This window comes from Cottoperca gobio, chromosome 10, assembly GCF_900634415.1.
Source record: "Cottoperca gobio chromosome 10, fCotGob3.1, whole genome shotgun sequence".
NCBI classification, from domain to species: Eukaryota; Metazoa; Chordata; class Actinopteri; order Perciformes; family Bovichtidae; genus Cottoperca; species Cottoperca gobio.
Genome location: NC_041364.1, coordinates 3,310,991 through 3,337,352, shown reverse-complemented (window position 1 = coordinate 3,337,352; position 26,362 = coordinate 3,310,991). Strand labels below are relative to the sequence as shown.

At 40.1% G+C, this 26,362-nt stretch overlaps 1 protein-coding gene across 1 annotated transcript in view; it reads right to left on the bottom strand.

The window, feature by feature from the left end:
• Positions 1-25,590, bottom strand: part of LOC115014935 (LIM and calponin homology domains-containing protein 1-like) — an 82,286-nt gene extending 56,696 nt beyond the window's left edge. The window contains 2 exon segments of the mRNA XM_029442088.1: positions 24,423-24,722; positions 25,454-25,590. Coding sequence (XP_029297948.1) covers positions 24,423-24,524 — 102 coding nt within the window. The 5' untranslated portion in view covers positions 24,525-24,722; positions 25,454-25,590.
• Between the last annotated feature and the right edge of the window lie 772 nt (positions 25,591-26,362).

The following is a 26,362-nucleotide window of genomic DNA, read 5'->3' as shown; positions in this document are numbered from 1 at the left end:
TTTAGTCAGAAAAGCACAAATGTTCCCATCCACATGGAGGATCCTTGGAGAGTCATCTAGCGTGGGAAACCTTACACAACCCCCGATTACTCATGTATTGCTCCTACTCAGGAAGACACACTGGTTTCATATGATCAGAAGCTACATCACATTTACATGTTAGACTGTAGCTGTCAGCTGACACTCACCAAGAGCAGTTTAAACTGCATTCAATTATTATGAAAGGCAGGTAGTTCAGTAGTTCAGGGCGCTTCAATATGACCAAGTTGGGGATGAATAGATGGACAGGTGTGGGGATTAAACCTATGACCCTCCGGTTACAAATTACTCACTAAACACCCTACAGGCTACATAAAAGACATCGGAAAATAAACCCACAAGCATCTTTACACCAGGCCAAGTTTAGTTCAACTAAAGCCAAAAGACAATTTACATTGTGCAGAACAGACGTGGTCCAAAACACATTAAATACATCTCCAATTAGCAAAGAACTCACCAGCAAACTCACTGTAATGACACAAACATTTGAAATAATACAAAATTAAGGTTAGTTACATGCCAAAATAGAAACCGTGAAATAACAACACCCCGGGGACTACGGGTCTGTCAGCGGGACCAGCCTGCAGGGACACATTTCCCCAGAGCGGAGCCGTTTTCGATGTCCCACCTTCGTCTCTGGAGACCGGCCCACTGTCTGTCAACTGATGCGCTACGAATGAATGTCCGTCTGTTGTTTGTGTTCACACTGTAAATCTGGAGACCACCCAGAAGTTTGGTCCATATGTGGCTGAATTCTATTAACTTCACTACGTCATGATAGATCTTTATTTAATGGATGAAAACATACCACTATCTCAGCACAAACTGAGAGCAAATACAAGAATAGACCGTTCATACAGAAACTTTGGGTAGAGGATAGACAAAATATTTTATATTTCTTTTTTAAAGGACAAACTTTGAAGTACACTGAACATCCCTACAAACACTAGTACTAAGGATGGTCTATGGTTACACTTTTGACAATGTAGTTCGTATTTGTTGTGTTGTCATGGCACAATGAATTATTCTCATTTCTCACTAAATGTAATCTAATTTCTATGTAGACTGAGCTGTTCTGGAGGCATAAAGTCCGAATATTATAAACCTAACCAAGTGAAATACTTAAATACTGAAATATCAGAGTAACATTATGGTTCTCTCTGACATGCACGTGTTGCATAAGGACGATTTCAATCTCAATTAAACCAACCTCTTTCCCAATTTGCAGTATGGGCAGGAAGACAATGACTTTTAAATAAGCTCTCAATCAAAGCCAAGACAACACATGAGGCCCGTCAGCCTTAAAGATGAAAGCTGTATCCTTCAGGTTGTTTTGTCTTCAAGTATACTGTACATGAGTTCTGGCTAGCCCGTGTCTATAGTAGTTAGTCATCAGTGCTGATACAATCCAGCTTCTATTCTTGAAAGATTGACACTAATGCTGTCATAACACTGATCAAGATAACATTTAGTTTTTATATGAAGCGTAATACCAACCACATATTCTTAACAACCCCTGCAGACAAACATGCCTGCAAGCAAAAAAGTGTCACCTGCTCATGATTACATGGAAATGTGCACGGCAGACCATGCACAAAGTTACACACACACACACACACAGACGCTGTCATATTCAACTAAACCCTCCCCGACAGTTATTCCCAAAGACAAGTGATTCGAGCGAGTGGAAAAAGATTATTAATCTGTATTGTTATATAGGCATCCATTTGATACGTTTATTGGAATTAAATCAGGTCTGATAATTTTGGTTTCACACCACTGTGGGAAACACGATTAATTCAAGACGTATGACTTCAGAGAGACAGTGAATACAGCTTGGTGAAATTCACGACCATATCTAGTCGTCTTATATGACAATATTGATACAATATTGCCCAGCCTTAGAGAAAAATATCAAACACTTCTCAAAAGAAAAGAGGGCCATGTGACACTGACTTTTACAATGCTTCAATGAGACACAAGTTCAAAGGTCAAATTACAACTCTGCTTACTTTGATCCTTTGTCTCTTTCTGTCTCAGGAAGGGAGTATATCCAAACGAAGAAGCTACTGCTAATTTGCTAGAGACATGTCATCCAAGTATGTTGTGAATCACCTTTAAAAAAGTCCTCACAAAAGGTGCATTCTTACGCTTTCCTATATCAATCAAACCCTAAACACATAGTGTCAGTGGATGTCAAGGAAAGTTAAACACATGATGTCAATTGGGACACATGAGAGCAGTGCTGTCAAAATAAAATCCTGCTCTCCAGCAAAGTAAACTTTTCACAGTCCCTGGAAAGATACAATGTTAACGTCCAACTTCTGCTATATTACCGGTCAACTATATTCTTAAACAGGTACAGTGAGTAGCATTTAAACAAATTACTACCACCTCAAAAGTTTAATTTAGATGTGTATTAAAAACATTAGCAGCCTCTACAGACATCCACTATTCATTTGGGCACCGGAGTTAAACATGCAAAATGAGTAAAAAGCTTTCAGTGTCATATTGACAAATGTTGCAAACTAATGCAATCTACCGAATCAAATGTTCATACATCTAAGGAGCTGAATGTCTGCAGTCAATTACAAAAACTGTAAGAAAATCGAACAAGTTTATTCATTTAATAATTCTGAAGAGAAAATAACTGAAGCGAAGTGACAAGATCATTAAAAACAATTGAGTCATGTTATGAAATTAAATTATGTAATGCAATCTATAAAATATGTCCAATTTTAAGCCCCAAAGTTCTTTTGGGACTCCAGCAAAGACAAAACTTTTGTTCTTCGTTAGGTTTCAGTGGATCTCAATGGATTTCAGCACAGCCTTCGACCCTTGTTGGATTCCTAGGTTTGGTGTTTGTACTCTGCTTCCTTTCACATGAAATGTGAAAAGATGAATGGACTCAGGCCAATGTTCACATACACTCATCGTTTGAGGAAGCTCAAAACTAAACAAGGAGGTCGACTTTCAAATATCTCAAGAATGAAGCATAGCTGCTTCATGTCAAGCTGTATATTTTTGTCTACACATTCTCCTGTTAAACATCCTCACAAGAAAATACAGATGCAGTATTCAACGCTAAGACAAGAGATAGTATTTCAACCAAGTGTAAAAGCAACAGTGAAGAAGTAAAGAAATACAAAGAGACTGAAGATATTTTACAAGAGATGCATCAAGAGTCAATGGAGAAGACATTTGAGCTGAGAGAAGATTTCCAACTGAAGGAGAGCAGAGACTGATCTCTGCGTAGCGCCGAGACAATAGGGAAGTGATCAATACAAGCTTGACATGGTACTGTACAGGTTCCCGTGTACGTCTGCACAATGTTTTTGGAGGAATAAGGAATGTTGTATTTCACATACGTGTCTTGAGAACTATGAAGCAGTTAACTTCAAAGACTTTCAGACATTTAGAGGTCAAATACATTTGAAAAAGAGTGAGTCTCACTCTCATAACATACTACAAATGTTTTGCTAGGTATAAATTAAATCGCTTGATTAATTAAATAACATTTTTATTAACCAGTGTTTTATGCTTCGAACTGTCGCATAGTGGAAACATCTTTATGACCATTCTCCTGAGATGAACAGCTCTGAACCAGTTCATCCTCTGGGCTCCTCTGCTCCATGTGTGCACAGACTTCTATTGCCAATAACACCATTATACTGCAGAGTGCTTCTTGATCATGGGGTGCTGCAATTGGATTATACTTCTTTTAAAAAGGAGAGACAAACTCTAAAGGAGGAATATAAACTAACTACAGGGACAGTCTCCCTGAAGCAACTCAGGTGCCTTGCTTTTATGGGCACAATGGTGGCAGCCCTGGTGTTGAACTCACAACCTTCCGATGTTCTAGAAATAGACCACACCACCAATTTTAAGAATTTTAAGTTGTATGAAATATTTTACAATAAATGTAAACTTGACTCACAGCATACAGTGTACGGCATGAAGTTTTATTTTCCAACTTTGTCCATCACATTGTGGCATTGACTCAATGAGGCCTAAACAGTTTAGCAAGTGTGCCACACACTCCCACACGGCAGCCATTCAAATGCCAGACAGTGTCACTTCTACTCAGGCTTGCCCAGGGCTGTTGAATATTCAGCTGTGAATAGGGCCAGAGTGCCAGAAGCACCAAAGTAGTGCAGAAAATCTCAAAAAGTTAAAAAATACGATGTAGTTTTTAACTTTGATAACAAATACCAGCCTTAGACTATGACCTATGATGTAACATACAGTGCTCTTTGCATTCAAACGATACACCTGGTATTCAGGCAGAGGAGACGGCTTGCTTCCAAACTTGTTTTCCTACGAACTTAAAGGATCAGAATTCCGACGCCCTGTTCCCTTCTTTATGCCTCCTGTTCCCCTCGACTCTTGATAAGCCCCTCTGATTAAACAAGCCAAATTTCCTGCGACTAAAATGGCCTAGCCCTAAGCTAAATGTTAGTATTCCAGCCAGTCCGTCCCATTTCCACCCTGATTAGATGATGGAACAATGTTTGGGTTGTGGATTAACCCCACTCCTTGCTCCCTTCCACCCCCATTCCCTAACACGTTTTTCTCCCCCATTCTCTTCCAGGTTTGGCGGAGCCTTGAGCCCCCATGAGGGGAAATGAAGAAGGAGTATTTAGCATGTGGATGGCTTAGGCAGTTGTCGGGGGATAAAGGAGAGGAAGGGGGCTAGGATTGTGTACTGGCAATAATCTGGCATTCAATATATTGCGATTTTTAAAATCACATTTTTGGAATACTGTCATAGTATAAAGAACAGACTGCCGTACTGTATATACAAACAATCTGTGCAAAGTTTACTTTGACTTTTTTATGCAATCAGAGCAGTGGTATCTGCATTTATCACAGCCCCTGTACAATTCAACATTATATGCACTACTTTTTCTGCAATCTGAGCCACTTTCTGCCCCAAATCCTTGCATGTGAACTATTAATATAAAAATCGATACGTGTTTTAGAGAATCAATATAGTATCATAAAACATAATATCGCAATACTCAAGCGTATCAATACTTTCTAACACCACTAAAGGAGACCTGTGCTAAAAGGGACAAAGGAAACTCTGACTTTGAGGGTCACATGTGAAATAAGGTGCGGGGTGAGGGAGGTTGAAGTTGATTACTTGTTCCCGTTTCAGCTGCAAGGTGATGCTGACATTTGGGACTTGTCTGCCAAGTCATTTACCATCTCTGCATGCGAGTGTGTGTATGAGTAGGAGTAGGAGTGGGACTGGAACAGTTGCAGTCACATCATTTTATACGTAAGCCAATACAATACGAGATCTAAAGATTTGTGTGTGTGTGTGTGTGTGTGTGTGTGTGTGTGTGTGTATACAGTAAGCAAGACATTTACAAACCAAGCCATGACAGTTAAGCTTCTGAAATATCTTATCATAGCTACACTGACTACTTGAATATGTGATTCAGCTGCCTTTAGTGAACAAACATTTTTTAACTAAAGCTTAGTTCTACATTGTGAATAATAATTCATATTATCCTCCTGTAATTCTAAATGATAAAGTACTTTACTTTGTCATTTGCTGCAGCAGATATCTGTAAACTGACATTCAATATAACCTTTGTGTCTTGAAGGCCTATTCTTTCATTTCTGGCTTTAAGTACATTATGGCTGTAAGATATTGGAAAAACAATTGCAATATTTTTGTAGCATGACATGTTTGAGTTAATTTGGCGACATTGCACGCCCTTTGATTATTGTGCATGTGCGCGATGCCCATGCTTTAGGATATATCCTGATGTTCTAATAGATGTTAAATGTGCGGTTTGTGTTTTTCGTGTATTAAAAGGCCCGTCAGTGTGACAGATTTAGGTGGGGGTGGGACTATTTTGTGCACATCTACATCATGGTTTGGGCCTATACAGTTTTGAAATCCTCTGATCTCTATGCAGTGCAGATCTGCCACCAGGCAAAGAGCTGCTGAGGAAGGACTGTGGTGGAAGGAAAACTGTCTGATCTCAGCAACAATGTCCCTTTAGAGGACCAGGGAGACCAGTTGGGTGGGACAGGGACACACAGGGCTTTCATTGTGTTGCCCCACATTGGCTTGAAAAGATGTGTGTGAGGGGGAATGAAGCTACAAACCCTTCCTCTCAGTGCACACTCCAGGGTCTACTGAACTTCCCTCAGTGGCACAAATGCCACCTCTTCAATTTGAGCCATTACCCTGGGTGTGCAGTTACAAATCCCCACTCTACTAACCCAGCTCATCTCATACACAATTTAATTTTAGGGAAATTAGAGTAAAGTAAAGTGTAAGGCTGATTAAACACAAAAAGAAAAGTGGCTCATGATGGACAACTACTGTCATGCATGGATCATGTGACCTTAAGGTTAACAGATAGCATTCAAACACCTAAGGCCCCCCTCTACGTTGATCAAAAACATCCAAACTGTGGTTTTACACAATAACCAAGCCATGCAGCTCACAGAAATACCTTACCATACCATATATCCCATACCTTGCAGGATTTTAGTGACAACCCCCCTCAGCTCTGCAAGAACCGAAACAAAGAGCCCCCGTGTTGACACCAGCTCTCCGAGCTAAGCTTCCTAAGCAGCGGGGCTTTTCCAGGGGCCTCCAGTAGTCTCCAATATCCTGCCTGCTACAGTTTCCATAAGGCCGAGGGCAACATCCAGCCAGCGGCCACACTAGGAGCCACAGTGAGACAGACAGGCAGACAGACAGACGCCCCGGCCTTGACCTGCTGGGATGGACATCTCGACGCCAGTCAGGTTTTAAAATGGACTTTTATTCAGCACAAGGGCTCATTTAGAGTTTGCCTAATGAACATGTTCACAATATCCACAGAAAATCTAAGCGCATTTATTTATTTTTATTTGTTAAATATTTGACATTTGTGTAAATGGCATGGGTTTGTGACAAGTCTTATTTCTATAAGATTAGCACTATGAGGGTTTTTCATATAATTAGTATATTTTGATTAGTGGTAGAAGGTAGATGAATCTAGTTACCATGAGGGAAAAAAGCTAAAATCATCAACGAAAGAGTGTAGACTTTCTTCATTACAGAAGCAAACCTTGGAGTTGAACAGAAATGCACATACCACCCACTTAGCTGGTTCCCCTTTGGCTTCCTTTATTACAGAGTACAGAAATCCCACCAAGGTCAAAGTACAACTTGTGTTACTGGGCGTTAGATGGGACTTGTGTCATCATTAGCATTATCACGAGTCCTCTGTCTTCACCCAGTTACTGCAGGTCCCGGATTAGCATCAATGACAATTCCTGCAATTATATTAAATCACTGGATGTCCCCAGCTAATATTAATCCCATGGAAACAGAGCTGTAGCTTCAAGCTCATTGAAATTAGTGAAGTGTTATTTTCTTGGCGACTGAGCAATAAAAGATTTGGCACAGTGCGCTTGTGAAGTGCTCCATGCTCAGCACAGTATCCAGGCAACGGACGGGATGATAAGAAGTAGATCCATCGTGCTGTTTTAAAAAGAGAGGACTGTATGACAGCCAAAACAAACAAAAACCCTTCAAAACTTTCAATGTGATAAGATTCTCATATTATTGACTCAAATTAACATTGGAAGGTAAAGGAATACATGTTCCTTGACAGTTTCCCAAGGCTAAGCCCCTCTGTCACCCCTGGGAACATGGGCATCTGTCAGACCAAGTTAGCACTGAGCTCCCATTAGGAAAAGGAAGCATGGAGCCAGCCTTTCCTTACCCCAAATACACAGAAATCCTGCCATTGTGCCTCTCCCCAGGGGTTCAGGGATTTCGAGAAAGCATTCCAGCACCAATATAGTATCTTCCAAAGACAACAAAATAACAGACTTCACTGTTGAAATTCTTCAAAAGTTACAGTCGGGGAGAGATAGTGTCGATCACCATGTCACTAACTCTCTCAATCCCCTGAAATAGATGCACTGTGGAAAATGTTGTTGATCTAATATGGGTAATATCCAACATCTGTTCCATAATTCCACTTTTGAACATTGTTATTTAAACACAGTTTACTTGGGTTGAAACTATTATTTTCAATTAATCTGCCGACTCATATCTGGATTAATTGATTAACCCTTTTGTCTATAAAATGTGTGAGTGTTTCAATAATATTCATACATGTATGTGTATGTCAATATTGTACACTTAATAGTTTGGTAAAATAACAGTGTGGTAAACATTAAATCTATATCCTTACTTTGAGATATTTGAGTGATCTACTTGAGAAAGATGTACGCATACGAGTTGTTTGTTTAGGTGCATGAACAAGATTCAGTTATTTATTTATTTTAAATCACACATTTTCAGAGAAACAAATATTTTTACTGACGGAAATAGGTGTGCTGCATGAAGACACACACACACACACACACACACACACACACACACACACACACACACACACACACACACACACACACACACACACACACACACACACACACACACACAGAGAATGATTGAATAAATCCCTGGACGTGATGCTAAAAGATGAATATAGACTCTCCTCAGGTAACTGTTGAGTTTCAGCAGCGCAACCAAACCCAACTGTACCCGAGCACCATGCTAAGCGCCCATCTTTTATTCTACGTTATTCTGGAGGAGAAAGAAAGATAAATGGCAAAAATGGCGAAGAAACAAAAATGGAAGTACTGTAAGGAAACTGAGGGCTATGTCCTGTAATAATCCATGTGACACGTGAAGAAAACAATGACCAAAGAACACAGCAATGTGGGATTGTGAGCTAAACCCTAAAAATGTTCAGAAGCGTTAAAATGTAATACCTCTTCTAAGCAGATTTGAAGAGGAATTTAGTTCCTAGATCAAGGTCTGATTTCCAATGTAGAATGATGTAAATAAATAGCCTCCACTCTTTTACATAGTAGCACTTAGTCATATTACTCATAATGCCTACACACGCCTGTACAAATGCTGTGAGCAATCTGAGATGGACTGATGACTGATCAGGTCAGGCTCTCAGGATTAACATTAGTGTTGGAATTACGCTTAGAAAACAGACTTTATTTGAGTTGCAAAGTCTGAATAGTTTCACAACAGCTAATATGCCTAAAATGTGGGAAGGTGCATTGACCGAAGCTTAGGCTTTGCTCACATTGCATAAGTTGCTTAGTAGCTGTTTGAATAACTGATTATAATCACTGAGAACATTAACATTAGTGAAAATGAAAATTAACATGAAATACAAAGCATCTCTGAATGTGTTGGTCTACACACGACACTTTGGTTTAATCATTCTGTTCTCCACAGTCACTGCATTTAGCTGGTAAACGTAATCATAGCAAAATACAATTTCTGCACGAGTTGATAACGATCCTTACGGTTATTAATATGTGATGTATATTCCACTCTTAGTGCTGTTTCTGTGATCTCTCAACTTGCCTTGTTCACGTCAAGATTAGCAAATTCCTAGAAAGCCTTTCAACAACCCCAAAGAGAGGTCATGACTTCTTTCTTTCAGCCTTAGGCTACATGTGAAGATGGGGAAAGCGATAGCAATGCCATAGTAGGAATAACAGACAGGCATGTTCAAGAGAGGAAGAAGCTGTATAATGTTGAGACAAATGTTGCTGTAAAATTTGTTATCACTCATGTTTGTTTAATTCTTAATTTCCCTACTGGGACAACTAAAGTTTGATCCGATCGTATAATCGACGCAGATATATGATATATGGTACATCACCAATAGCAGTGAATCTAGAGGTTTCCTATATATTTTTCAGGATGGCAACATTACAGGCAATCAATAACAAGAATGCTTCCTGTATCCCTTTACTGATAGTGTCAAAGTTGGACTCTGGCCACCAAGGGGAGCCGTCATACTTGCACCACAAAAACAGGGAGGTGCAACTGGCTAGATTAGTCAGGATTAGAGTTTATCCGCTGCTACCGGCAAGCTGATGGGGATAACAGCACTCAAGAGACCAGTACTGTAAGATAAGCCATTCCACTGCAGGTATATAGTTGACACTCTTAAGTAGAGAGACTTGCAGTAAATAAACAGCTAGTGAACCAGACGTACTGAATAATGGCCACTGCACTGGATCAACACAAGAGAATATGTTGGTTAGGCATGGTCTCTAGTAGGCTATGTTGCATTCCCTTTTTGTTTTTGATGCAGTTTCCTACTTTGGGTTGTTGTTATTTAATTTAGGGCTGAAAGTTGGCTCCTTATCACAGATCTGCATTCTTGCAGAGTGTGTGTATATTGGGTTTGTACTTCAATGAGAATAGCTAAATGCCCTGTCACAATAAAATAGTTGCCAACATTTTTACAAATAGCCTCCCTGAATTGCAGGGCTGGCGGGGGTCCAGGCCTGATGCAGGCTGTAGAGACTTCTGCCTGCTGCTGTCGTTACACAGAGGCTGACCTGCTGCAGTCAGAGAGAACAGGACTCCGACTGTACAAGTCAAACACATGCCATTAAGCGGATGCTTTTATCCCCTTCACAGTGATTGTTTGTCTTTTTAGAAAGGTTGGGCCCAGTGGAAACCTGAATCCTTCACCCTGGCTGTGGCAGTGCCAGGTTGGAGCCACAGAGCAACACACAAGTCACAACTGAAAGTTTTAAACTGGTTGCCAGACTTGTAACTAGCAATCAGCTATTGGTTGCCAAAGCTGACAGAAGGATTGCTATATTTTTTTTTATAGTTTGCAAAAAGGTACCGAAAAAGTAAAAAACAAAATTCAAGAAGCATTTTAATTCATGTCTTTTTTGGTTCTTTCTCTCCATCTCTGCCAAACACATGTAAAGCTACGTATTATATGGATTTTACTCAGTCACTTAGCTTCACCTAATGACTCCAAAAGTATCAAAACATTAGCGTACTAAAATTAGATTGCAAATTTGCAAGATAACACATTAGTGGTTAAAATTATAACAGGCAGAACAATTGTTGGTGTCCTCGAGCCTGATCATATGCAGTCATACATTTGAGGATGTGTTTGGGTTCTTCTGTCTCTGCTACGGTCTTCTGGGTATACACTTAAAGGTTATGGCTTCACATGAACTCTACACTTCTAATGAAGTAAATCATAGTTACAGCTGCTGAGAAGTACCATGCAAAGCAAAGCAAAGCAAGCAACAGTGAAGGAGAGAAACTTGACCATCACTACATGGAGGTGACTTTTTTCTGATCCTCTTGTTATAACATATTGAAATGTTTTTGTTTATCTCGTTACCTAGCTCCTTGTTAGCACTACACTGCCAAGAGAATGATTGTTGATTAAACAGTACAGCCAATATGATGGTGGTCATTACCTCAGATTTTCAGTCAATGAGGTTTGAGTTTCTGGACAGCAGGTGGAGCCATTTATGGATTCCGTCATGGTGGTTTTATTACTGATTACCCAAATCTTCTTCTGTTTTCCTCACTTGTTATTGCTAACTCTAGTATCATAAACATAAAGCTTCTTCTGTGCCTTAAAACCTATCCCATAAAATGCATACCTAACACCTGGTACAGAACAGCAAATGCATATGTTCTTATGATCTGGGTACAAGTTGGATCCGTGCTGTGTTGCATCAGTCAACATTACAGTAAAACATTGTTTTTAATGGAAAAATGTTTCAGATAATTAATTTCAATATTTTCTCATGCTCCAGCAAATTGGATTTCAGTTCAATGGTAATTAACGCTACAGTAGTTTGCATAGAGTTAACAAGTCATTTCATCTTGCACAAGAAAAGAAAAGTAATAAAAAGGCAGAAAAGGAGGCAGTCAATTTTTGTCTCAACTCCCCTCCAATTGAAACATGTTCATGCAGTGAGTTTAGGTGCAACAGATGCCGTGAGAATATTCAAAAGAAAGGTTTACTACTTAACATCTGCTGAAATTTACAGGGATGTAGTTCCAACCCTGTCAATTAAACTTCATTCTTACCCGTGACGTCTTTGACAAGTGCAGATGGATAATTGTACATCATCAACACATGCACCTAGTGACAAGACGACCTTAAGGTTTGAGAAACGTGAGAAAAAGTAAGAACGCAGACGCTTATTCTCATGCAAATAACAGCTAATGGTTTTAGCTGAATACTAATTCTAAAGAGTTAGGAATTGAAGCAGAGGGGGAAGGAACCTCCCCCTTCTCCCATCACCATCTTGAATGACCAAAAAACTTAATTCAAAGCTTTAGAAAAAAGAGAAAATTCCATTAGCGTGACGTTAACATGTTGATGTCGACGTTCTTGCTGACCAAAGAGCCAAATACCTGGAATTTTTTGGAATTCTTAAATTATAGTAAATAGCAATATTGAAATACATCCTGTTGACCACAGCTATACAGAATGTCCCCTCTGAAATGAGAGAAATACACTAGTGGCAGCAATGCTGCATCATGCAGCCCTGTCCAGACACATGCCAGTCAGCTGAGGGACGATTGTGTCACTTTCCAGAGTGTGGTGACACCATGCATTGTTGTTGGGGGGCGACCAGCTGGGGAGCTACGCGAGTATGTCTGTGTGTGTCTGTGTGTGTGTGTGTATGCATGTATGTGTGTTTGAATGGGATGGGGATTGAGGGCCACAGGAATGCCAGGGTGAGTGTGCATGTGTATGAGACCGTGCATGAGACAATGAAAGGCATCCCACTCCGTTCTAAAAGCCTCCATTCATGGTGGACCTGAGTCATCTGGTTCTCTGCAGTGCCAAAAAACTCAGACTTTTATCTCACATGAAGACACAATTTCATGTCGTATTAATTTGGATGGAGCAGCTGTCATATATAGAATCCTGACAAGAGTTTATTAGTGGATCTAATCCATGACAACCCAGAGTTGTGACCAGGAGGCTGAGTTGAAGTCTTACACACTTCTCTTCCATTAGTGAAGTAATTTATGCTAATGTCAGAGGGCGTCCTATGCTGTGCAGATTGTAAAGCGCCCTGAGGCTAATTGGTCATTTGTGATATTGGGCCAAATAAATCAAATTTGATTTGACTCCAGGCAAATAACAAGTAAGAGGATGTAAAGTCAAATATAGGCACACAATATGACTCACAATGGCAATGCTGATGTTTAGTAGGCATACTGTTTAACATCTCATCTTAGTTTAACTTATTAGCATGCTAATATTTGCTGATTAGAAGTAAATATAAATTACAGCGGAGGCTGATGGGATGTCATTAGTTTGGCAGGTATTTGGTCATAAATGCAAAAAGACTGATGGTGGCACTAGAGGAAATGTTAAGGGACCAAAGTGGGTCAAACAAACACAGGACTTACACCCTGGAGACTGCTGTCCGTGTCTCGTGTTAAACCAAAAGTCAAAGTTGACTTATTTTAACTTAAGCTACATAACAAACATACTTATATTAAGCCAAACCATGATCTTTTACTAAACCTAACCAAGTAGATTTGTTGCCTAAACCTGTTTTGTTTTGTTTCATTACCACGTTTAAAACTTGGAGATAGAGTTGCAGTGGTGGACCGAAAGACCAACATTGCAACCCTAAGGGCCACGGTGCTAGCAAAATGGCCAAAACATCAACTTGTGTTTTTAAAAAGATCATGTATAATAGAAAAGAGCCAGCTAAGAGCTAGACAAAGGCTAAACAGTGTCACACTATTGCAGTACGACTGTCATTCAGCCTGCCATCCTGTGCAGGTTGAACTTGCTCCCTCGATAGTCAGAAAGAGTCCAGCTCCCCGGTGCCCCAACTAAAACTAGAAGAAAACTAGGAAACCAGCTCAGGCTGCATGACCCAATTAGAAACATCCCCTGGACGATGGAGAAAACATCCATCTCCGTCTTATCCATCACACAATCCCGTATGCCAGCTACGAACAGCTCTAAGTGCTGCAAGATACAGGAAGTGTGAGTTACAACTGGTGCAATAGATGTTTTAAGATTCCTTATGCTCTTTTTCAACAGAATAACGTGTCAAGCCTGCAATAGAACTCTACAACTGTGGGGCACTAAATAAGCTCCAGCAGATGTGGGATAAGCACAGGACACAAGTTACTGGATATTTGCTGGAGGGACTGAGAAAGAGTCTTGTCGAAGTTTTCCATCTGTTATAAGAACTTAAACTTATAACCTTTCAGTCAAAAGCCCATAAAACAATCCATAAATCTGAGTTGAATGGGAGGCATGCAAAGTGACCCACATTGTCTGTGATCAGGGCCAATCAATAGAGCGATGGCAGATTACATGAGAGAGGAGGTTCGGCCTGTAATTATGGGCAAAGATTAGAGAACAGGCTTGTAACTGAAAACTTTGAACGGGTGAGATGAGAAAATGTGTTTGGAGGAAGTCAGTATTTTGTGGACTTTAAACAAATTCCGAGCAGGGGTGGTGATGAGCGGGGGTGGTGATGGTCACCGTACAGAGCAGATTTCTGGTATGGCTTGTCGTCTTCCTGCATCTACTCCACAAAAGCAGTGTTGAATATTTTATGACAACTTGATTAATTTAAAGAAGACAGGACGGAGAATACTTCTACAGACTTCTGTGTCTGTTTCAAAGTCATTTTATGTTAGTGACTGGCGCCTAATGAAAAGGAGAGCAGATCCTTCAAGATAAACTTAAATAAAACTTTCAATTTATGGACAGTTCAAACGAAATATTATTAACTGAAAACAACTTGAGGGCTTTTCTGACATGTTGTAGCTTAATGATTAAGTAGCACAGAACATTGCAGGAAGATTACATAATAAATTCTACTTCAAGAGTGCCTCGGAGTGGCTTTGTATTTCTTTAAAAAGAAAATATTAATGGCAATGTCTTAATTGAAACGGTTAGGGCAGAAACCAACAGAAGGAACGTTTCTTCGGCTCATTAGCTTTAATTTGCCCCGTGAATGTTTAATCATTATACTAGGGCTACATTTAAGTTTCTTAGCATTAGAATCAGGAAGCAGACAGCCTGACCTCATGCTTGGCAACACCCAATTTACTGTTAGACACAACCACATAGTAACGTGTGCACTACCTAAAAGAAAAGGAATTTCAGGCAGACAAGGACAGAAAGTTGATGACTATGTACATGAAACGCATTCATATTGCAATCATTAAGCCTATTCTACTGGTTATAATGTATATCTTATAAGACGAAAGCATTTTCTACATGTTTGAAATGTACTTTAAAATGCCCAACCCCCCCCAGTCCTCACAGTAACTTCCTTTCAACATCTGTCAGTTATGTTTCTCTTCAGAGTGAGCATTAGCGGCCCTGGCTAGTGTGGCACGTAACAATTGTTAACAGCTTCCCTGCGGAGAGTGGCTGTGCAGCCCTGGTACACAGCCGGCTGTACCTCCTTCACTCCGGTGTGTTTGTGTGTTGTGTTTGTGTGTCGCACTGCAGTTTGAGTGCCAGGCTTCCTTGCTCTCTCCTCCTTGAAAGGTATTTTTCTCTTTCGGTGAATGAACACACAGACCTGACAGTTGAACAAGATGAATATGTTCAGCTTGTCACAGACAGACTTGCAACATCAGGCACTAACAGACACGCACAAACACAGCCAGAAAGTCAAAGGGACATCCAGACTGAGCAGCTGATAATCTCTATTCGCTCTTGTTAGCGGTTTTATAATCCCATCCTTCATTCATCCAAAGGTTTTCTATACTTCTCATCCAGTTTAGGGTCCAGGTGGGCTATAGGCTATGTTAGCATGCATCCGATGAGAGTACATCCTGGACAGGTCCGCAGGTCTATCACGCGGGTAACATGTAGTTATTTAATTACACATGATGAGTAAAACCAACTCATCATGTGACACGAGAATCCCCCAAACCACACCAGTTTGTGAGTAGTTCTTAAACCTATTGTTAAGCCTACAGGACAGTCTGTTTAAATAAAGGCCCTTGAAAAAAAACACATAAGGAAATGAAAAGGTAGAGCGAGTAAGAATATACATTTTGTAAATCAGTCGTTTGAGATACGTTGTCCTCGATCTAACTGGATAAAGTTGTTTTCACCTTGCCTGGTGGCTTACTCTATTTGAATATATTTGGTTGTGAAATGAAGTAGCTGCAGATTTTACTATATAAGTGAAGCCATTTGAATGTTCTTTTCCTCCCTACTTCGGAATAGCACATTTCCTTTTGTGTCCTGTTAGGCAGGTATAGCCTTTAAATATCCACTTTGGCGTTATTGGAAGTGAACGGCAGCCAACAAGTGCACTGCTTAATTTAAAAGCTCCTTGAGATGACGGGCGGTACATAAGTCAGTAACCGGTAGGACACACATGGACACCTAGAATGGCTGATGATCATTGACTGTTGCCTTCAACATCAGCTACAGAAGATATGAAAACAAAAAAGCAACCCAGGTCATAATTTGCTAAAATGCCACTGGACTTCCAGAAAACATGGAATAACCTTAAGTGGATTCTTGTTGCCTGCATGAACACAAATGTACAGACATGCAAACGTGTGGTGAGGGGGGAGTAATCTCTGGTAATCTACCACATGATCATCCCTCACCCCAAACATGCAGGTTTTCATAAAGACCCATCTGGACCCAGACTGGCTGGCAATACATGGATTTTTGTTTGCATGTCATGGCACTCTTTACAAAGTGTCCAAAATCATACATGAAAGCATTCATATCTAGCAAACTGTGATGTGTCGCTAGAATATTTGTATTACGTGTTTAAAATAATAGGCCTACGGGTGTAATAATGACATGACTTGCTTCTCTGAAACATCTAATCCCTTGTTCTTTCACTAATGCCACTGTGTCAACACGCCAGCTCTTTTCCCTGCTTCACCAGGAGAAGACAGACGGCTTCTGCTGAGATTAAGAAGATCATAACCACAGGATTAGTGATTGGCATCTTACTTTCAGGGATTTCTCATTTGTGTGAGTGACTGAAGCTGTCTCTATCAAATTGTGAAAACTACAGCATCCAATTTTGTATTGCACTTTTATCAGCTGCAGCTCAGCCGGGCAGAACATAGATGTTTATATTTATATAATCAATAGTGCTTTTGATGCTCTCATTTAGGAAGCATAAATGACAAGCCGTTATAACTGTGATCAATAAAGTTTATTTGACAAGGATTTGTGATTGTGTTTTCATGTCATAAAGGTAGCGCTCAAATCTATTCAAGATCATGATTAGCAGCATCTTCCCTGTTGAAAATGGAAAATGAAGTACTGGAGTATTGAAGTACCCCTTACTCTCCCCTGAGGGATCCCTCAATAATAGAAACTCAACCCTTTAATGTAAACACAATCTATTTACCCTGTCTATGAAATTTGCATCATGAATCAGACTCATTATTCATGTTGTCCAAATGTCTTAAATATGATCATAAACACAGTGACAACAGATAAGCAGAGAAAGAGTGAAATTAATCATGTCCGTGTTTCAACTTAATTCTCATCCTGGTATAATGCACTTTACTGTGAAGTGTAAGCTCATCAGTCAGGCTGCACAGTGAAGAGAGGGGGGTTGTTGTGGTCCATGGATTTCCAGTTCATCAGAGCATTAAGGCGAGGGATGAAGGGGACATCCTCAATGTAGCCTAAACCCTTCTCTGACAGACACTTCCTTCTAAAATTACACTCTTCCTTGCCCTGAAGTTACAGCAGTGCATCTCATGTACTTTGATAATAACTGACAAGAAGGCTCAGCACTTAACAAACCAGTCCACTCTAAACTAGGAATGACATCATGGATGAATTCAGAGGCGGCTACAGATCTTTCTAAGCACATGGCGCCGGCTTTCCAAAGCAGCCCGGGGCCGAAGGCAGAGAGGTGAGCTGCATTGCATTTTTCATGTTCTGTTACTATCATGACATCCAACAAGGAAAAGAGCCTTTACCAGGGCAGATTCAATAGAGTAACATTTTATAGTGCTGGTATGAAGCTAATCCTCTTAGTCAGCGCCTCAGTCATGGACATTTTGACGGACAAATGGCTATGGAGGGATTTGCATCAGTTTCTGCAAGATTGACCTTGTGACCTTTGTTGTGAGGGGCCTGTTCCGCTCAACACCAGACTCTCATGGCGTTCACTGAAAATCAGACAGGAGACAATGGTTTTCCCATGAGTATCCATCAACAGTGTCTGTGCAGCAAAACAACTAAATGTACTTCAAAAAGAACTATGAAGTATCTAATCACAAAGGCAGCGACACAGACTATTCATATTATGATGAATGCTAATTAGAACTAAAGTATGCATCAGCTTTAAAGATGCCTCAACTTTAACATGGGAGTTCAAGCATTATGAACCAATTAGCTAGGTTTTAGAGATATCAATTAGCTGGTGCTCTGATTACTTAAAGACCAAAACAATTTTATAATGCACAAACAGACAAACTATGTTAGCATAAATTACATGAACACATATTAGTATGGACTGCAGCATAGACATCCATATATCATGGTTCCTTTCTCGGGCATCTGTCCAAATGGGCTCGCTGTCATTTTAATGAGGAGGATAAACGTGATGGATATAAGTTATTGCTTACATCTGAAAGATATGTTTACTGAATAGTAACCGGACCAGAACTCAAACAGAATTTCAATCAATCCAATCACAACACCTTGAGCTCGTGGTATATTTTGACCCACTGCACAACCACTATGCAAACTAGAAGGGCACTCGGACAGTGCAGACGTGGGCCGTTTCAATAAGTGATCAATTATGCACGTCTTTGCCCGGTCATTCTGATCCACTCCAAAATGAATGAATGGGTTATTGGGCCTATGCTACACCTTTCCACCAATTTTCATGAAAATCGGGAACAATCGTGAAAAACAAACCAATCGAACCACAAAAAACAGCCTTCAAGGAGGAACTTATTTTACAAAGAGACCTAAATGCATTTTACACCAAACTAGACATATGGAGGTGAGAGATGACATCTTCTTACAATGCATGAGGATCTTCATGAGTGTTGTTGGCAACTATAACACTCTTCCCCCATTTGCTTGTCTTAGTTCATGTTTTCCTGGCACCTAACTCAAAGTTTCCGTAGCAAACCTAGGAGCTGGAGTCAAGTTTAGTCTTGTTTTGCACTTTAACTTCATACACTGCATCTCATTGCAGTCGGATTAGGTTGGTTAGAATTGGCAGTATTGCACTTGCAATGGTGATTGACTGAAACCCATTTGTTGAGCAGTGTATTGTCGCTTCTAGTGGTTGTTTTCATTGCCCCTATGCCAAGACTTACTACATGATGTGTGCCTTTGCAAAATATGTTTTTCTGATTCAGTTAAGAATTAAAAGAAGAAATACCAAAACAAGGTTGAATAGCAGTTGCTGCTGCTGTATTGTGCAGTTTTGAATAAAAAAAACGTGTGTCTACTAACATGAACCTGTCTGGTGATTAGACTGTTGATACAATGATATCACTGAAATGATACCAGCCATTGACATGTAGATGATATCACTTTCCCTTTTAGGCATGTTACAATGGAACTTTGTATTATTCACAGCCCCCTAAACTTGCCATGACGTGGATAGGAGTTGGGGGTTCAAGGTTAGAGAGAAAGAGAGAAAGGCAGACAATACAGAGCTAATAGAGAAGAAATACTGAACAAGTTGAGACTAGTTCTGGAAAAGAAAGACACCTTGCGAGGAAAAATTATTTACATTACAAATTGTTGACACAAGACGCAGCTATATCAAGCATTAACAAGACATTGAGTGCCATCGTGAAGCAAATAAACAGCTATGTTAAACATAAAAGGAAATCAAAAGGAAATCAAACTAACTAAGATGTTGCAAAAAGTATGCAAAGAACACTGACCACACTCATTTCTTTTGCCGCCAAATTGTGACCCCTTTCTTCTGGGACCACAGCAGCAAAAAAGGAAACAAACTGATTTTTGTAGATCTGCTGGGACAGCGAAGAACACACGGACATCTCACTAACCAGTTTAAACTAATGTGCAGAGCCAGACAAATGTTTTTTGCAAACATCAGTGTGAACTCCGCTGTCATAGCAAAGTCTCGGCTTTAAGCAGGTATTAAATCATGTAGTGTGTTCTAAGCTGTACAAGTCAGCCTCTTAGGGCAACACGGCTTTACTGCCAGTTTATATAGACTTAACTCATTATTTTACACTGTCTGCTTTTATTAAATACGATTGTGTCTCCATGGAAAACTAGAAGCCAACATGATATTATTCAGGGAGTTAATCGCTTGCTTATTTGACAAGCTATCTTATTACACACCAAACTGGGTTTGCTTTTCTTTGAAAGATTTTGATTACATAATTTAAGTTTTGTCCATTTGTTCCAATGTCAAATCTTCATGTTAATTTATCAGTTGGATGTTTTTCCGGAGTTGTTCTACACAGTTAGGCTTTAATATATAAATTTGTCAGATATAAAAAAGTCCTTTGCTCAACCACCATTCAGAAGAATGCCCATTCATCAAACCACAAAGATGTGTGCTGGGGAAAAGAACCAGTCAGATCATTTTATTGGGTTTCTGTTCATGCATACACCCTGTGGCTATAAGACACAAATCAATCAACCTCATCAAAGGGCCAGACAGGCTCTTCTGAAGTTCAGAGGAGCTTAAACACCGTCATTAGCGTCTGCGTTACTGACGAGATGGTGACAGGAAGCGGCGGGCAAGGACGTAATGAGTGCAGGTGTGAATGCCTCATCAAGGTGTTGGGTTTTACAGACAGGGCCGTTGGTTGCCACTTGCCTGAGCTCAGCTCCCGTGGTGACATATTTGAGAGGATCATTTTGTAATTTAAAGTGGCTGTTAGTGAGTGTTAATGGCTTTGTAGGTTGAAGAATCAGGTATCTTCTCCCTTTCAAAAACTATTTTCTCATCTAGCAAGGCAAACCATCTTGTGAATGAAAGAACATAAATATATTTGCTTCTTTGTGATTGAATGGGAAAAGTCTCCTTTTCAGTTGCTAGACATTTTCTGGACCAGCTAGCAAAGTCATTTACAGCGCAAACCCTCCCATCATTGCTCTATGTCACCACATGTGCGAATAATTACTTTAGGTATATAGTAAATGTATGATACAGGATTTGATCATTCAGGATGCACGGTTACAGCGGGGCAGCAGCAACCTACAGGTTAAATTCCAACGATGAAGTATAAATCAGTTTCCACTCCGGATGCAACTATGGCGGGACCACCAGAACACGTTGATAGAGAAGCATAAATCTGGTTTTCAACAGGAGTCTTAAGGTTTGTTTTGAATGGTTAGCTAGTGCACAGCAGAATTCAAAGTATTCTCACCTGCCAAAACAAACCTAACTGCTCCAGGTTATTCAAAAATCGTGCCAAATACACTTGCCGTGAACAGGTCCTAAAATAGCACAAGATTAAACATGCATTTACGAGATATATCTATGTTTATGATTGTTTTCCTGTATATGTAACTTGGACAGGCAATTATTTCAAATGGCAAAACTTTGGAAGGTCAGAAGATTGAGATATGCCTTCGCAAGCAAGAATCCAATACTGAACTTATTGGTCTTCGACGTAATATAACCCGTTACAATCCTTATTAACAGCTAAAGGTACAAATCTTAAATCAAACAAATGAGAGGACAAAGAGAGTGACAACCAAGGAAGTATGTATATGTATGGCTGACGAAGTGAACAGCACAAAGCACAGGACGCTGGCTGGAGACAAACAGGGGACCCGTTGTTATAACCTCTAGCCTCAAGTCCTGACATCATATATCACACAGCAGTTGAACATAAGCCATCAAACCCTGACCGTTGGGATGCTGACTGAGGCTTTGTGTTGTTCTGTTCAGTCAGGATCCTGTGACCCGTCTCTGCTTCCCTGAGGTGACTGAAGGACCGTCATCAGGTGTGTATGGGTCATGAAATCAGTCCCCGCGGGTTAGGGTGTTAGAAGAACAACAACACAGGAGTGGTATCAGTTCACTCCCGCCTTTTCAGCTCTCAGCCCTGATCTGCTTCAGAGATTCTAGGTCAGTAGTGGCTTTTTAAAGACTTGATATGAGCCTCCAAGGACTTTGGAGCTGCTAAATAGGCCTGTAATGTCGCCTGACACTCTAAAAGAAGACCTGTCACTTTCAACACTGCTTTGAAATGTGATACACTTGGATTAGTTTAAACACAGTATGGTAATAGCTACACGTGAATATATATAACAAGTTGTCAGTAAGATATCAACAAGTACTCGTCTCAAACTAGACATAATGTAGTATTAAAAAATAGATTTTATATACTCTTCAGAGGATAAAAAAAGGTTGTATTGTCTTATTGGTGATACAGAGGCAGTCAGTCAAGTAGCAGCAATGAGAAATGTGCTAAATAACACAATACATGATGAAAGGTGGAACAATAAAGACTAAATAAACATGCGGTGATTCAACAATATGGATTAGCCCATACCACCATCTAATATTTCCCTGACTCATGCAGACCAATATTGACACTGGCTTTATAAAGACTCTTGGTGCAGGTGATATACAAGGAAAACTTTAGACAAATCTGGTTTCAGGTAGTTAATTGTATTTTCATTCTGCTGTTGATCTGATATTCAAGTTAGGTTACGAACATGGGATCTATAAGAATAACATTGGATCAATACAATGCTGCCACAAATGTCATACATGCAGATACGGTAGGCCGGTGGCCGTCAACAAGGTGAATATTGGCTCTGATTGATACCGATGCTCGGTGAATCCTTAGTTTTGTTTGAAAACTAAAAACAAAACAAATATATTCATGCTAACTGAGAAAGTGGGAAATACAATATGTTGGGGTTTCTCTGTGCAGACCACAAAAATAACCTTCATTAAGACTACATCAAACAATTATTTGAAGTATAGATTATTCTGCAAAACTTTTGTCTCAATTAATCATTTTGTGAGTAAAACTTTTTTTTTTTACAAAAATTACTTAAATGTTTAATTGAATATAATAATTATTTCTGTAAATTGAACCTTTAAATTGAACATTAGTATTTTGAAAGTATTTTTCCTGTCACAGAAACCACTTAGAGTGACTCTTGATGTTATTATCATACTGTCTGTTTTCGCTCTGTCACCTTCCCACTCTAATATCCACCACTCTGGAGCTCTGTGCGCCACGGTTGCCTGGCAAAGGCGGCGTTGTCAGCGGCACAGGGGTCCCCGGGGACCTTATATTTTAAGGTTTGTACAATGTACCTGAAAATCTGAACATATTACACATACTACCGCCAGGCAAAGAAAAGTATGCCATTGGCACACAAGGACTCACATGTTTCTGTAGGCTATGATTTACCGATAGGTCTTTGTGTGGTACTATCCGCGGTGGAAAACGAAGCACCTGGTACCAAAAGTAAGTCGAGATACCATGCAGTGGAAACGCGGCATTACAGCTGTCCACTTGTGATCAGATCAACAAAGACTTGTGTTAATGCCCGTCTGAACTGGCCCAATGTCACAGCTAATCAAGATTAAAAAGGGCAGAGCTCAAAGTGTCAATTATTAGTCAAATGTAAATGAGGGAAGAGTATGGTTGGCCCAACAGCCCTCTCCTGTACAGAGGCCCCATAATCCTTACTAACGCCCAGGCTACACTGGATCACTCACGTCATGCCACAGTGGGCTAAAAATCACATTTTTAAGCCTTTACATAAACCTGCAAAGCTGTGACTGCATTCCACCAACATGCAACAGATAATCAGCCGGTCATCGGTGTTTCGAAGGCTGACAGGAGGACAGCTCGCTGCAGGATGACAAAGTCAAATGCAATGGGGGCAGGCAAGTGTCATGATTGAAATTCTCCCAGAACAAAACCTTGTTTGTGTGATTATTGTTCAGCAGGCTCGCAGTGAGTCAAAAATCCATTCCACATGATGCATTCATTGTTTTCAGCCAAACACGAATCAGGCCTCACAGTAGCCACAGCTACTGTACAATGGCCCTCACCAAAAACAACTAAACGCCTGCTGCAACATTTAGGAGAGTCTAGCACAACTATGTGCAATATCCTATTAAGGATATTATGGTATTATTGTAGTTAGGCTATACCATAAGAGATTAAGAATGCAACTTTTATTTTGAGGGTAATAATGCAGTTATTCACGTTTCAGACACAAGTTATTATAGAAACGTAATATTGCAGAAAACTAAAATACCAATAAATTCAACATATTTGCGAAAAATGACAAGAGGCACACTGTAACCGCCCCACATGAACTTCATAAGAATATTGTTGTGAAGAGTTCATCTGGGTTAAACTGCAGTTAGTCGCCTTTCAACAGGTGACGAAGCAATAAAATCAAACTGCGGTTTAAAGGAGAAGTCGCTGCAAATACAAACTGCAAACCGGTAACTAAGGCCACACAATGACAACAAAACACCTGCACGAAAAGGAAAGCAAAGTGCTGAGGAGTTGAAAGAGTATTTGGACTCTGTGATGTGTGTGCTCCGTGACTCACCTCTATCCATGTCTGCGCCTCCTGAAACGCGGAGTCTGCGGCCGATTCAGTCACAGGGTGATGCTGATGAGACTGTCCGATGTCTGTGACCGGACTTGCCATTGGCGAAGAAGCTCTGCTCTCAAAGTATTAAAGCCTGTTAAAATGTGTAAAAAGCAGCTCAGTTCGGCGTTATTCCACCAGACGTGAAGTGTGTTGGTCAGCCTCTTCTCCTCCGTCTGTTGTAGGTGTTGCAGCAGCAGCAGCACCGGCGAGGCGAGCGAACCAGTTGCTGCTCTCCAGTATCGCTCCTGTTAGAGTCTGTGGGCAGACAGCCAGCATCAAGCTAGTCAGAGTCACTCGCAGAGATCCCGGTGGGACCGCTCAAAATAAAAGCTTTAGTCAGAGGAACATACTGCACAATTGGGGGGGCATTCAAGTATAACACAAATACTATTCAAGTGTAGCGACAATCTTGCTGTCACACAATTTAAATGCCAGGAAGTTTGGATCCTCTAGCTGAAAACTGGCCGTAAACTAGCTTAGTTTCTTCATTAGCCTATGATGTTAGTTAGCAATGTTACAGTTTAGCTCATGCTATATGAACTTGGATAATATGTCATTAAGAAGTATGAGTTAAATAAGACTACACATTGAAACATTAAAGACTAGCAATGACTCCTTTAATTTGAGGGTGGTGGAAATGGGAAAAGTCCAGGAGAGACATAAGAAAGTAACGTTAGCGTTAGCCGGCTAATAACGTCACGCTAGCGTTAGCCGGCTAATAACGTCACGCTAGCGTTAGCCGGCTAATAACGTCACGCTAGCGTTAGCCGGCTAATAACGTCACGCTAGCAAACCGTTTGCCTGTCCAACGGTCCAAGTTTAAACGTTAACGGTTACATTTTGTGCTTTTCCTAACCGTCGCTTTTTACATCGGATACTTTTAAAGGGAACTCACATTAACGTTATCGGATGACTAATTAGCATTACATTGGAGTCACATGACTAAACATTGGTGTATATTTCTCTAAGACTTTTAGACAACCTACCGGTGTTTTGAAGACATTTCCAGATTCCTCAAAAAAACATTTATCCAACTGAAATAAAAAATATTCAAATGGTATTTGAATAATGTAATCACAATGTAATCGGTGTTTCAAGTAGCAGTTTTGCTCAAACCATTAAGCATTTTTGCTTAATCTCAACACTAATGGCAACCGGAAGTAAATGTGACTTTATTTTGGCGGTATAAATAAAATTCAACAATGCTTGTTTAACAAAACAGTGAGGAACTTCAACATGTGTAAATAACAATCTTCGTTAGTGTGCAGCCTAATTATTATTATTTTGTTCAAACTGGATGGATTTGTTGGGAATTTATTTGGAAATATGTTTTAAGTAAGTAAGTGTTTCTCAAAGTTGCCTTTTGACAGACAGTTAACTAGACAAGTTTTCCTAAACTACCCACGTTTAAAAAAAGAAAGAAGCGTATGACAACTAATTTCATTATTTACAACTTGTAATGGTGTTACCTGTAGCTAATTCCCATTGGCACTCCACCAGCCATTTGGCAAGGCTCTTATTTTGGTTACAAAGCCGCTTTGCTTCCGGTAGTAGTCTTGCTGTCCCTGGCTGACTTGACGCAGCTGGACTGACAGGACAACTTGCACGCCGCAGTATGATCCACTCCAATGGCCAAAAATAAACAGAATAGCGCTGCTCCACCACCAGCCAATGAGGGCAGCAACACACTGGGGATCTCATACCCACTTTCACTATATGGAACAACTGAGAGAGCAGAGAGTTCACTGATTTAGAGCAAAGGCAGCCCAAAACAAAGGGCCAACTTTGTTCTCTAGCCATTGATCATGAGGATGAGGCAATTAACAATTAACACAATTATAGCCTGCTATTTAGAAAGTGTCTTTATCTGTGTTAACTCATGTATTTTCTTAGCA